General features: G+C 34.5%; 1 protein-coding gene across 1 annotated transcript in view; it reads right to left on the bottom strand.

Annotated features, from left to right (window-relative positions):
- Positions 1–13979, bottom strand: part of LOC150075981 (uncharacterized) — a 701253-nt gene that overhangs the window by 126621 nt on the left and 560653 nt on the right. The window contains 2 exon segments of the mRNA XM_090387465.1: positions 2665–2760; positions 12592–12808. Of these exon segments, the coding sequence (XP_090243591.1) occupies positions 2665–2760; positions 12592–12808 (313 nt within the window).

Below are 13979 nucleotides of genomic sequence, written 5' to 3'. Positions count from 1 at the left end.
CCATTCGGTAATAACACCTTTCGATGTATTCAGGGAATTATGTGGGGTAATTTCAACTGGTAGTCCTGCAAAAGTTTTTGTTTTTAGCAAATTTCTCAGATTGATGACTTAGTGAGGTTTCTACTAAGAGATCACCTGATTGTAATCGTTTTATCATTTTTGGTGATCCAACCATGGACTCTATAGTCTTCTGAACTAAGAAAGGGGATAATTTTCCAACGGGTTGTGATGATAACGAATGTACCACCAAAAAAAAAGAGGAACAGTAGGCTGAGAGCTGTTTATTTTCATTCTCTTAGCCTGAGACATGTTCAGCTGTAAGTCATCACATTTATTGGAGTTAAATTTCTCCAATCTTGTGTTAGTTTTTTGGTCCATTTTCAACTCCTTTTAGTCCTGGGTGATGTCTTTCACCCAGTTCCAGCCCCGCCATGGGGAGGTGGGAGTAGTGCCACCAAGTGACCAAGCGAGTAAAATAGAAGGTTAGTACACAGAAAAATTAAGAAAGGTTATTTCCTTTCTGAAACTTCTTCCTTATGCTTTAAGAAAGAGAACTTTTATTATATATTTGAATAACGGAAGAAAAAACGTGTGAACTCAAAGTGAAAAGCTTATCTCTCTAATATAATAATTGCAGTATAAGTCGCAGGGAAGATCGCTTGGCAGCCGGGGCCAAAGCCTATTAGTAACTCATCCATTCCTTAAAAAATAAAATAAAATAATAGGAAATTTTAGAGTAAATTTTAGTATGCTGAAGGAGACCAATATTATGCAAGGCAAGCAGGTATTAAAATAGAAATTGAGAAATGCAACTGAAATATCATCACCCTAATTAGAAAACCTTGTAACTCCAAAAATGTTGATTTTACAGGAGACACAAAAAGTATTTTATTAAATAACCTGCGACCACATTTATTCTCTCAGTTTGCGTAGTTTATAATTTTTAGGTGCTGGTTTTACTTCTATAGACTAAATTGTTTTTTTTTTTTTTTTTTTAATTAAGTTATTGGAGTTACATGGTTTTACTTGAAGATAAATGGTTTACTGGAGTTACGAGGTTTTCTAATTAGGGTGACAATATGCAAATAGCTGCAAAATATACATGCTTCAACAATGTTCTTGGAAAAACTTGCACTAGTTGCAATTTTTTCCCCATAAGCATACTGGGTTGCATTCCTAATGGATACTGATAAAGCATATTTTTGGCATTGGCATAGCCCATAAGATGCATGGAAGCTGGCTTTTCCAACATCAGAAAAGGTGGAAGAAAAAGAAAAGAAATCCTTTGTCTATAACAACATATCTCTTTTATCATATTCCTCACACTGGTAGAAAATATTGATCTAGTTACTCTTGAAACCTCACTAGACTGTCAACCTCAACCACCAAGGAAAAGCAAGTTTGGCAACAATGACTGACCAAACAAACTTCCTGAAGTTTGTCCTATTGGTTCCCCCAATAGTTTATATTTATGCTGCCTAGATTGTCTCAAATATGAAAATTTTGCCATTGTTCAATTTTCTCCTCCATCCCTCCCCAAAGCCTTACACACCTCAATCCCCCTCCTCACCACCACAACAAGATTTTTCCAAGCTCTGTACACACCTTTGATCACTGTTCATATGGACAACCATTTGCTTTTCACATTAAATGGGTCACAAATTTTTATATTCTTTCAAGAAGTTTAACACTTTTCTTAAATGCATCCTCTGAACCCGAACACAATATTCCAAATGCAGTCTGATCACTGTGCATGCTTATATTGCATCTAACTTTCATGTCTATTTGTATCAAAACACTGAAGTTTCTTTCCTCATTTATACCCTTCAGCACCACCCCACTTAGCATACAAGTTATTCTAAGCTTGTTATTTCCCAAATGCAGGAAATTACATTTGGGAGCAATTAAAACATACCTTACACTTCTGTAACCATCTAGCTGCTTGCTCAAATCATTTTTAAGAATCTCTTTCTGACTTGCACTGTTAACCACCCTCCCAGCCCTTATATAACTTCTGCAAATTTTTAACACCATACCCTTTATTCCTTCATCTATATCATTCTCATTCAAGATCACACAAAAATAGTGACCACAGGAATTTGCTTATAAATTTGGCCCATTCTGAAGAATGGCCAAATACAACAACCCTCTGCCATTCCTTAATCTACTTCAGGATCATGCTCGTGACCCCAACAGACTCCAGCTTGTATAACAACCTCCCATATGGTACATGCCGAATGCTTTGCTCGAACCCAAGTATATATTATCAAAATTGTGTTATTTTGTTCTTAATTTGTTTAGCTTATTTAAGGCTACTGAACTATTTTAAACATGCAAGAAAAAAACTTGCATGTATTTTCTTGCATGACTGCTATTGTGTTAAGGATGCACAGAGTAAATAAAATATTTTCATTTTTACAGAAGAGAGAAACCTATTCAGTATAAAAATATTGGTGCATGAACTGAAGAATGTAGCCAATTTTGCAAAAAAACATTAGGTGAAAAATATATTTGTTGTTGAATCAAGGCATAAAGAGAAATTCACATTAGCTGAAGGGGTATAATTGTGTTTATTAGATAACTAATTCAAGTTAATTTTCAATTGATAACTTTCAATTACAGAATAAACATAATAAATGTAATATTGAATATGCCATTACTTACATCTCAGAGTATTTGGAGTGGATTTGCTTTTAGAAAGAGGTGTGGGAAGTGGTGGTAATGCAGATATAGCATTTGCCGGTGTTGCCTGTAGTTCGGCTGTAAAAAAAAATAAAATAAATTAAATCAAATAAACAAAAGCAATAACACAAAGTGAAATTAACTTCATTTCTTCTATAATTACCCACTGTTAATATTAAAACAAAGCTTAAAATTTTCCAATATTATATCTATGGCAATATTTTACCTGGAATAAACATATATGACCAAGATGGAAAAAAGACATTTTTTATATGATTACAAAAACAGGTAGTCTGCATTTGTCTGCAGCCATGGCTAGTCTTTTCTGACCACTAATGCAAATGTAAACAAATATTGCACAGTTGATGGGAATTAACAAAAAGTCTAGAACCTTCCTAACGAAATGCATGGGTATTCTTCTACAAGAGGAACCCATCAGCTACCTCACTGCAAAATTAAAGCTGGAAAGAGTTTTGTCTGTAGTGCTCTAGAACAGTGTTTCCCAAACTGGGATCTGCTGACCCCTAGGGGTCTGTAGACCAGTTTCAGGGGATCCGCAGAACAGACCCTCTGGAACTGGTCAAATTATTCATTCTATATATAGCAAATTGATGATAAATAAAGTTTTTATTACATATTTATGTAAAAATAAGAATAAAGTTGAGTTGTTTTAAACATAAAACTTTGAATTTTCTTTTTTGAAAACCCAGTGTACACACACACAGTGAAATGCCCCTATATATATATATATATACACACACACACACACACACACACACACACAGTGAAACTTCTCCTAACGGACATCTCTCTACAACGGACATTTTCAAATTCCCCAACTCACCTCCATTGGTTTTAACGTGTTTGCAGCTTCTGTCTAGCGGACATTCTCTGTAACGGACGCGGACAGGCAATCTGCACTGTTTCGTTTAGATTAGCACTTAATTTGATCTCCCCATAATGGACAGCGGGCGAGCTCACGGCCCTTTTTCTAGGAAAGTTTCTTCCACGTATTGCCTCAATCGTGTGTTTATTTTCTATTTCCGATTCTCTGAATTTTATCAAGGTTTACGTCGCAGTTCTAAACCCTTTTTCAAGAATTTTAAGGCACGTAAAACTTCTGATGAATTCGGTGTGTGCAGGGAGGGGGAGGGAATATGGTCGGCCTTTCGTCTTTTCAGTTTCAGTTTTCAGTTTTGTTCAGTGTCGTGTGAAGTGCACAATGTCTTCTCGTAAACATTTAACTTTAAAAGATAGTCGAACTCATTAATGCGTATGATCGGCAAAAAAAGTGTTCGCAATCTCGCTGTAAAATTCAAAATCGGGAAGACACAGGTAAGCAACATCCTAAAGAAAAAAAATGAAGTGCTCAAACAATTTTGGCAACACGTAAATGATCACGTTCAAAATCATTCCCGAAAACTGTTGTACTTCAAATTTGTCGCACACGTGCTAAAAAAATTCCCATTAATGGGCCTATTATTAGGGAAAAGGCTTTGGAGGTTGCGAAATCTATGGGAGTAAATGAGTTCAACGCTTTTGTGGGATGGCTAGACAAGTTCAAAACTCGGCATAAAATTTCTTGGAAATTTTTCCAAGAAATTCCACTTTGTTGTAACAGAGTGGACCGTCAAATCGGAAGATTTATGTTGTGATTTTGAAGCTAAGGATATTTACAACTGTGACGAAACAGGGTTGTTTTTTTAAAGCTCTTCCTGAAAACACGAGTCTAAAAAACGAAAAGTGCCAGGGCGGAAAAATTTCTAAGGAACGCTTGACTGTACTATTGTGTACAAATATTCTGGGAGACTTTGAACAACCTCTTGTTATAGGAAACCCACAAAATCCTCGTTGTTTCAAGGGCATAAAGTTGAATCTTTTGGATGTTGACTGGAAGTCTAATAAAAAAGCGTGGATGACACGAGATATCATGAGCGAAAGGATAAGTCACTTTAACCAAAACATGATTCGTCAAAACAGAAAAATTATTCTTTTCATGGATAATGCTGCATCTCACCCGCACATTGAATTGTCCAACATTCAAATCGTTTTTCTGCCACCAAACACATCTGCAGAGTGTCAGCCCTTGGATCAAGGGATAATAAAAAATTTTAAACTTCACTACAGAAAACATGTTTTAAGACATCTCATTGCAAACATGAACGATGTAACATGTGCGAGTGACCTTGCAAAGAAAATCAGCATCCTAGATGCGATTCAATGGATTTCCTCTTCAGTAAACGCAATTAGAAAACAAACTGTTTTGTAAAGTCTGGCTTCTCAAACGCAAAAATTGAAGTTGTGAACAGCAATGTGGAGTACCAAGAAGAACAAGAACTTCAACATCTACTGATAATGTATGATACTTCCGCTACAAGTGACCCTGGCTACAAAGATATAGACTCAAACCTCACTACAGAAGATGGTGCTCTAGATATAAACAACATTATCATCGATATTTTTCAAGAAGTTCCTCATGAGGATGAAGAAATGGAAGGAGGTCATTCTGTCGAAGAACATATTAACGACGAACCAACGATGAAAATAGAAGCGCTCATACAAATCAATCGTTTAAAAATGTTTTCGCCGCTGAAGAAGATACTGAAGGACTTTCGATGGTTTCTTCACTCCAAACAAATGTTGAAAACAAAATTATCAGCCGGAAGAAGAAGGTGCAGAAGAAAATAAGTGATTACTGTATGTATTTTTCTTAAGATAAAGTCATAATATGCATAGCACAATTGTATACATTGCACACTATTATTTACAAAAATAGTGTGCAAAATCTGTATATATTTTAATTTAATTTTACATCTGTATATATTTTAATTTAATTTTACATTAAACGTTTAACGATTTTTCTTTTTCTTTTTTTTTTCTCCCTCAGACTTCTTGTTAGCAGACACTTCTCTCTAACGGACACATTTTCGTTCCCCATGGCTGTCCGTTAAAGGGAAGTTTCACTGTATATATATATATATATATAATCATCAAGAATAAAACAATAGAGAAGTAAGATTAGATAAGACAGAGTTACAATAATGTGAATTATGGATCAGGGTCACTGCTATGACCCTGATTTTGGTGGATGACCTCTGATGAAGACAAAAATTATGAAAGACTCTGCAATGCTATCTCCACCTAGGTCGTCTCTTCAAAAATATTCTTTTGGTTTACTTTTCTATCGTTACAATTATTTTTCCGGTTCCTTGCTTCCCACCTTCGTTCACAACACATATCGCTACCAGGGTACACCGTATTTTCAATAGTTCTTTTCCATGCATAAAGTTCATCTACTTAATGTCTTTTATACTAGTAATATTTTATATATATATATATATATATGGGTCTACACACACACACCTTTATGCCTATATATATGGGTCCACAAACTTTTGATTTTTGAAAGGGTCGATAGATCTCAGTAGTTTGGGAACCACTGATCTAGAATATGTAATTGCTGTCCAACCAAAATAACATCTCCCCCCTCCCCCTCTCTCTCAGCAGGAAAGATATGGTGGCAGCATGAGATGAAATGTGCACACAGCAGTTATCAATACTGACAAATTCATGCAAGGATGTAAACAGTTAAAAAGCATTAAAATGTTGAACTGCAAATACTTTAAATCATTATACCACATATTAATATTTATTTCATTTAAGTTGTTTGTTTGTAGGCTCTAGAGCACAAGGCCATAATGCTCCTAACTATAGTAATATGAATACAGTATCTATATAAATGTCACTGAAGTTTACACTGTGTTTTACAGCTGTATCACTTTGAGGAAAGTAAAAATTTTGGCCATGTGTGGCATATCTGCTAGGAGGTCAGTAATACTGAAAGAAGTGTTTGTCGTGGAAAATGAGATTGTCGGTCACTATTGTATTTGGAGCAATTAATGAGTACATGGTGGACAGTGAGCTGGGTGTTGCAGTTTGTGCACTGTGGTGGATCAGTGCCTGCAAGCAGATTAAAATGTGTTAGATTTGTATGGCCTATGAGATCTTTCTTTATACAGAGTAGTTTGTTACCAACTTGACTTTGCCCGACATGTTGTCATTGTTCAAGACATTGCTTCTTTATGATTAATTTGTAATCTGAGACCAATATACTAAAGGATTGATCTATAGGATCTGTAGCAGTTTTGGCAGCTAGGTCGGCATATTCATTTCCAGCAATTCCAACATGACCAGGGATTTCATTTAAGCATCTATTTGATCAGTTGATTGTGATACAGCAGGTGGGCATGAACATTCATATCTACCCTCATTTGAAACTTATTCTAAGTCATGCAAGAGCACTTCTGATGGAATACTCAGCCTCTCCATTGGCCAAAATAACTACATAATAGTCTAAACAAAGACCAGAAGTTTTGATAGTATTGGGCAGAGGTTCATGTACCTTGAAAGCAGTATCAATAAACTGAAAATCGTTAACATCAATGAAGTGTCTCCCTCAATTTTTTAGTTAATTTATAAAATTCACATATAATGTCCTTTAGTGATTACATATCTAATATAATACATATCTAGACATATCTAATATACAGGGTTATTCAAAATGATTCATCCAATTTCAAATGAGCATAATTCTGTACCTAGCAACCATGTATTAACTTGGCATACACCAAATGAAAAAGGAAATTATGAGTTTTAGGTCACCACGAGACAGCTCCACTGTCACTGTAGCTCTGCAACAGACAGTCTGTGAGAAAATGGCAACCTCAAAAACTGCAGATTCACACCTCAAACTTTTTGTGTGCTGCAGTTTCGTTGAAGTTACGGAACTGATCCACCAGGTGCTCAGAGCATCCGTCAGTGGTATCAGCAGTTCGAGGAAACAGGATGTTTGTGTAAAGGCAAGAGCACAGGACAACTGCACGTCTGAGGAAGACAACAAACCGTGCTGGTCGAGAACTGGGAATTCCTCAGACGACTGTTTGGGCTGTCTTTAGACGCCGCTTGATTATGAAACTATACTGGTTACATCTGTTGCAGGCTCTAAGGCCAGGGGACAAGTTAAACTGACCAAACTTCTGCCATCTCATGCACAAGGCTATGGAGGATGACGATTTTGCTCTCCGCTTGGTGTTCAGTGACGAAGCAACTTTTCATTTAAGTGCAAGGTGAGCTGTCACAACCTTCGCATATGGGGCATGGAAAACCCACATGCAACAATCGAGTATGACTGCGACTCACCTAAAGTTAACATCTTCTGTGCCATTTCCTAGGAAAAGGTTTATGGCCCTTTCTTTTTCATGGAGAATACAGTGAGTGGTCGATCCTATCTGGATATTCTGCAGAACTGGCTATTTCCCCAATTGAACGAAGATTCTGGCGACTACATTTTCCAGCAAGATGGGGCGCTGCCTCATTGGCATTTGGATGTCCGCCGTTCCCTCAACGAAGTGCTCCCTCGCCGTTGGATTGGTCCCAGTCGACCCCATGACTTTGTGCTCTACAGCTGGCCCCCTTGGTCATCGGATCTTACACCATGCTGCTACTTCTTTTGGGGGTACATTAAGGATGCTGTGTACATGCCAAGGTTGCCCACAATCCTGGATGAGCTCAAAAAAAAAAAAGCATTGCACATTGTTATTGCTACGGAGTCAGTGACAAAGGACATGTTGGAGAGAGTATGGGAGGAATTCGAATATCATCTCAACGTTGCTCGTGTAACAATGGGAAGTCACACAGAACACTTATAAGGTGAGAGACAAAACTAGGACAGTTTTTCTTTTGGATGATGTATCATAATCACTCTGTATTTGTAAACTTCAAAAATATAGTCATTTGAAATAACCCTGTATATATATATATATCTAGTCCTTCCTTAAATTTAGATCTGCCTTTCAGCTCTTAAGATTATTTGGGAGTTCCAGCAACAGAAATATTTTAAAAGAAACCATTTTTCTTGTAAAATATTTCCCCGACATCACGTTACAATATATCTTGAGATATACTGTGATCTTAAAGAGATAATACTTTACTTACTGCTGAAAGTATTTTATTTATACTGAAAAAAAAAAAAAAAAAAATTCACTAGATAAAGAAAAATGAAAATAAATAAAACAGCTATAGGTACATAATGTCTTTTTATTATTTCACAAAATAACCATAAATAAAAAAATAATAAAATAAAATTAAATATTACCCTTCAGAAAGTTTGTACATGCGTAAAGTGACTATTGTCTTCACCATGTAAGCCTGGCTGTCCACATTTACCAACCCAACTCCTAGTGGGTGGGTTTCCATGAACTTACATATTTGGCTCTTTTAGAAATATTTGTCACAGCATCCAAAATTTCATTAAAATCAGACAAATAAAAATCCAGCAATTATAATTTATTATTTTTTTAAATACATATGACATAGGTTATCCATATTTTAGTTGAATTGTAGACAAACACTGGATTATTATGCTTGCTGCAGGGCACTGATTAGAGGAATAAGTGGCCGATATGACAGATGCACAGAAAAGTTCTCTGTTTAAGTTCACTGTCACCTATTTGAGGGGATTCATTCAATGTGCCGTAATTTTTTGAATGATGAAATAACAACATTCTGAAATCCTCAACATTCTAAAATTTTGTAAATAATAGTTGAAAAGTAAAAGTCTAGAATTCATAACTAAGAATAAACACTTACTTTTGGGCTGAGTTGTAAATCAGAACTCAATTTTATCAAAAAATTATTCCATGTACATAAACTGATCGCCAGCACAAGGAAAACGAAGTAAAAATGTGTACCAAGCTTTAAATAAAAATGAAGAATTGCTGCTAATAGCCCAGAGTTCAATCATTACGTCAACTAAGCAGTTAATTTCATGTGTTTTACTTTTATACCACTCATATACAGACCACCTAATTGCATTATGGCAAGGCACTTGTAGTACTGTTTAAGGTTTATAAGCATCACATGCAGAAATCATGTTAGGCACTGTGAACAAACAAAAGTCATTGCTTTTTTGAAAAGCTTGTTTTTTTGTTATCATGTACCTTGATAATAAAAAACCAAATATATAAACCACAGCAGAAACATTAAATAGATGTTATATTTCAATTTATTAAAATCAAGGAGGAAATATGTAATGTACATTACAAGAATAATGACTGCATACTACAACCAAAGGTACATGTTGCTATTCTGTTTATTTTCTTAAATAAACAAATATTTAAATAATCAAATTTTGTTTCTGACACATCTTCGGATTTCACATTATGTACATTTTTAATTTTTTTTATATGCTCAGGTTGCTCAAATGATTGGCCTTGTTTCTATCACCTCATTTTCAGTTTCACTATTAGCACTCATTAATAAATCTTGCAAAAGTACAAATATCTTTTTTTCATTGTTATCACTTTTAAACACTAGTATTAACCATTATAGCAACTTTTTTCCATTTTTTTTTTTTTCCCTCTAACTCTCGCTATTCTCTTTCTGTCAACAAACTTTTCATTACTTGGTGACTGTATTTAACACAGGGTTCAGTAATGGCACAAGTAGCAAACCGCATGTTGTCATAAGTCTACCACTTCCTCTAATACAGGTAGCCACTTTTTATTTTAGTAAAGCATGGTTAAAATACAATGAAGTAACATAATTTAGGTTTTGTTAATTCGAATTAACTCAAAAACATCAGGAAGTTCTATTAACAAACAAATTATCTATTTACATCATCTTTCTCAACTTAACATTTTAATGTCCATTAAATATATATGACACTAAAACTAATCTTTCAACAACGATAAATTAAATTCAATTACAAAAGCATTAGAAATTCTTTGGCAAATGCTTCTACCGCAAGACTTAATAATTCATAAATAAGTTAATGTACGCAGTGCATTAAATTTTAGGCATGCTAGCAAATAGTAATAATTCATGTTTTATAAAAAAAATAAATAAAAAAGAGAACAAAAAAGCAAAGATATTTTTGCACAAACTAAGAGCATTTCATTTCTGTGCATCTCTCATATTGTCCATTCAATTGTGCAATCAGCACATGGCAACAAACATAATATCCAGTGACTTCAGCTATTTACGGTATATGCACATGATTTTAATATAAATAGTATGAATCAGAGCTGTAATACTCTATATGTTCTGTATGATACTCTTCCGTATGATACTCTCCAGAAATTAAAATGAAAAAATCGAAAACTTACATTAGAGTAAAAAATAAATAATTAAAAACCAATTTAACACAATTTAAAGCAATTAAAAATCAAATAGAATCTAACGAAAATATTCAAAATTGTTTTGAATATTTTCGTTAGATTCTTTTTAATTGCGTTAAATTGATTTAAATTGTGTTAAATTGGTTTTTAATTATTTTTTATTCTCTGGAGAGTATCATATGGAAGTGTTCTACGTACTATATTGAGGTAAACTCCTCTTATTATTTTACAAAGATTTTATTATAAGTAGATGCACAGCCTATGTGACATGTATGAAAAAATAAATAATTTCTGGATTTCTGCTGGTTCAATTTTAGCAAAATTTGGGATGGCTCAACAACAAAAAAATATATATATTCAATAACAGCCAGACAAAATTTCATGAAAAATCAATCTATTGCAAGTTAAGTAATTAACTATGGATGGACAAAGAAATGCTAACTGGTAGGCTTCTACTGGTCTCATTTCAACAAAAATTTGGATGGCACAACAAGTCTCTTTAAAAGAACTAAATATAAAATTTCACAAGAATCCATACACTGATAGTTGAATTATTACATGCAGATGGAAGGACACAAAGAAATAATTTCAGGATTTCTATTGGTCCAATATTAATGAAATTTGGAACAGCTTTCTTTTTACAGAAAAAAGCCAAATATAAAATTTTAAAAATCCATCCATTAGGATTAAAGTTATTACATGCAGACAGACAGACAGACAGACAGACAGACAGACACGGCAAACACAACAAGTGTTTTATGCATATCTAACATCTAAAAATGCGAACACTTCTATAATCCACAGTTATCAAACTTCCCTTAAAGGTTTGAAAACTGAAATTTTGAAAAGATATAGATCCGAATGCAGTGAATAGGAACAGAAAATTAGCCAAAGAACAAAATATACCTCTTTTTTTTTTTTTTTTAAACAGAAACAGACTTCATTCTGTAGGACAGTGATTCCCAACCTTTTTGACTCGCAGACCCCTTTTTAGAATTGATTTGTATGGAGGAGCCCCTGTGCCGGTGCTCCACTCTGCCTCATCGTCGTCTGTCCGTCTCGTACTACAATAATTTTGAAGCTAATGGCAGCAAAATGACTGAAAGTCGCCTGCTAGAGAATGCGCAAAATTCAACTTGGCAAATTTTTATTCAGAATGTGATTTATAGTTTTCTAATTTATGTTTCTAATTCTTTAATTTCATTCAATTTTTAGCTATTTTATTTTCCTCGAGCGGCCGCGGAGCACAGGTTGGGAACCACTGCTGTAGGACATTAGGTAGTTTCATAGTGACTTCATTATGGTGTGTTTTAAAATGGTTAATTAAACTGAAAACTGGGGGTGAGGGTTAGATTTAAATTAGAAAAAGTTAACTGCAAAATACATGTAAGACTAATTGCTTTTAGTCAGAATGTAACCCACTAACGTAAATAAGAAAAAATTCAACTAATCTTATGGAACTGGAAAGTTTATGCAAATTTAATGAGGAACTGGAAAATTACTTAGATGAAATAAAGAAAATAAATGAATGAATCATACATGAGTTACAATTTTCAATGTTTTAAGTTATTTATTTTCTTTAAATATACAAAATGTTTACTCCACTGCATAATGTTTTCAATAGTACATTAGATTATGCAATTCATATAGGTGTGAATCTTATTATCTACTGAATTAATGGGCACTTTAAATAATGGACTACACCTATGATGCTCAGCAAATAAAACCTTACCAGTTTTACTTCGAAATTTTACAGGCTTAGGAGTACGTTTCTTTCTTTCTAAAAGAGGACTCTCGTGAGGTGCTAGTGGTGTTTGCCCCATCTTTCCAGCTACAGTAAACTTTGTTGCATCTTTCTCTTCAACTCTATTTCTCCACTGACTTCGGGATTCTTCTAATTGATTTAAACGATCAGCAATGCTAGACGGAAGTGGAAGTGGCACATATCGCTGTTATAAAATAAAAAATCTGTTCAGCTGGGAATACAAGTTTATTTACTAGAGTCGATATATATATATATATCATGCAAAATGATATAAAGTTAAAAACAGAGCAAAAGATTTAAAAAAAAAAAAAAAATCACACAGAACATACAGTCAGTCCTCGTATAACACGTGTTTACACTACACGAATTCGATCATATACGATTTATAAATAGGGGAACGATATCTTATATAACACTAACCGAATTCGCTTATGCACGATTCACCTTTGTGTTTACAAGAAATGGCAGTCGAACGCAGAATCACCCCAACCGAACACAACAGGAATGAAGAGAAGATTCTGAAAATGTATTTATGTTTTTTATATCGGTGAAGGGGAAACACATTTCACCATAATAACGTAAAAACCAACACAATTCCAGCTATCGGTATAATCGCAAATGCAATTAGATCAAGTTTACTACCAGTTTATAACAGATTCCACTAGCAGAAACGCAACTGGAAATTGTTTTTTGGTAGTAACCTCTAGAAATGTGCTTTAGTAAAATGTGAGGTGTTAATAGTGTATCTCAGCCTTTACGGTGTTGTTTATTCAGTTGCTACATGCGCGCAGCTTTGTTTATGTGTATCAAGCGTGCCTCCTCATTTTGTAATTGTGCTTTATTCCCTAAAAATGAGTAAAATACTTAAAAGGCGTGAAAAGGAAGCGTCCTGGTGAAGATACTGCAGATTCAGAGAGAAAAAGAAAAGCAATATCGATAAACAGAGGCGGACTGGATCAAAAATTCTTACCCGGGAAAATTTATAGTGGCCTCATACTATGGTTTATGGCCAAAATCACACCGGCCTCTGGCCTACCCGGGTTTCCCCGGTAAGGCTTACGGCCAGTCCGCCTCTGTCGATAGAGAAAAACTATGAAATTGTGAAACGCTTTGAGCGAAATGAAAGACCATGTGATATTGCACGTGCTGCAGACCTAAATGAGGCAACGCCGAGAATTAAAAAGAATGCAGAGAAAATAAAAACAACTTTCATAGCAGGAACAACTCAAAGTGTAATTAAAATTCATTAGATTAAGACACAAAGAATTGGAAGAAATGAAATGCCTGTCAACTGTTTGGATAGAAAATCAAACAAAAAACAAGTTTGCTTACGATAGAAGTAAAAGCATTAGCAA

This window comes from Mastigoproctus giganteus, chromosome 13 (genome assembly GCF_048544385.1).
Source record: "Mastigoproctus giganteus isolate SK-2022 chromosome 13, ASM4854438v1, whole genome shotgun sequence".
In the NCBI taxonomy this organism is placed as follows: Eukaryota; Metazoa; Arthropoda; class Arachnida; order Uropygi; family Thelyphonidae; genus Mastigoproctus; species Mastigoproctus giganteus.
This window is presented reverse-complemented; position numbering and strand designations above follow the sequence as displayed.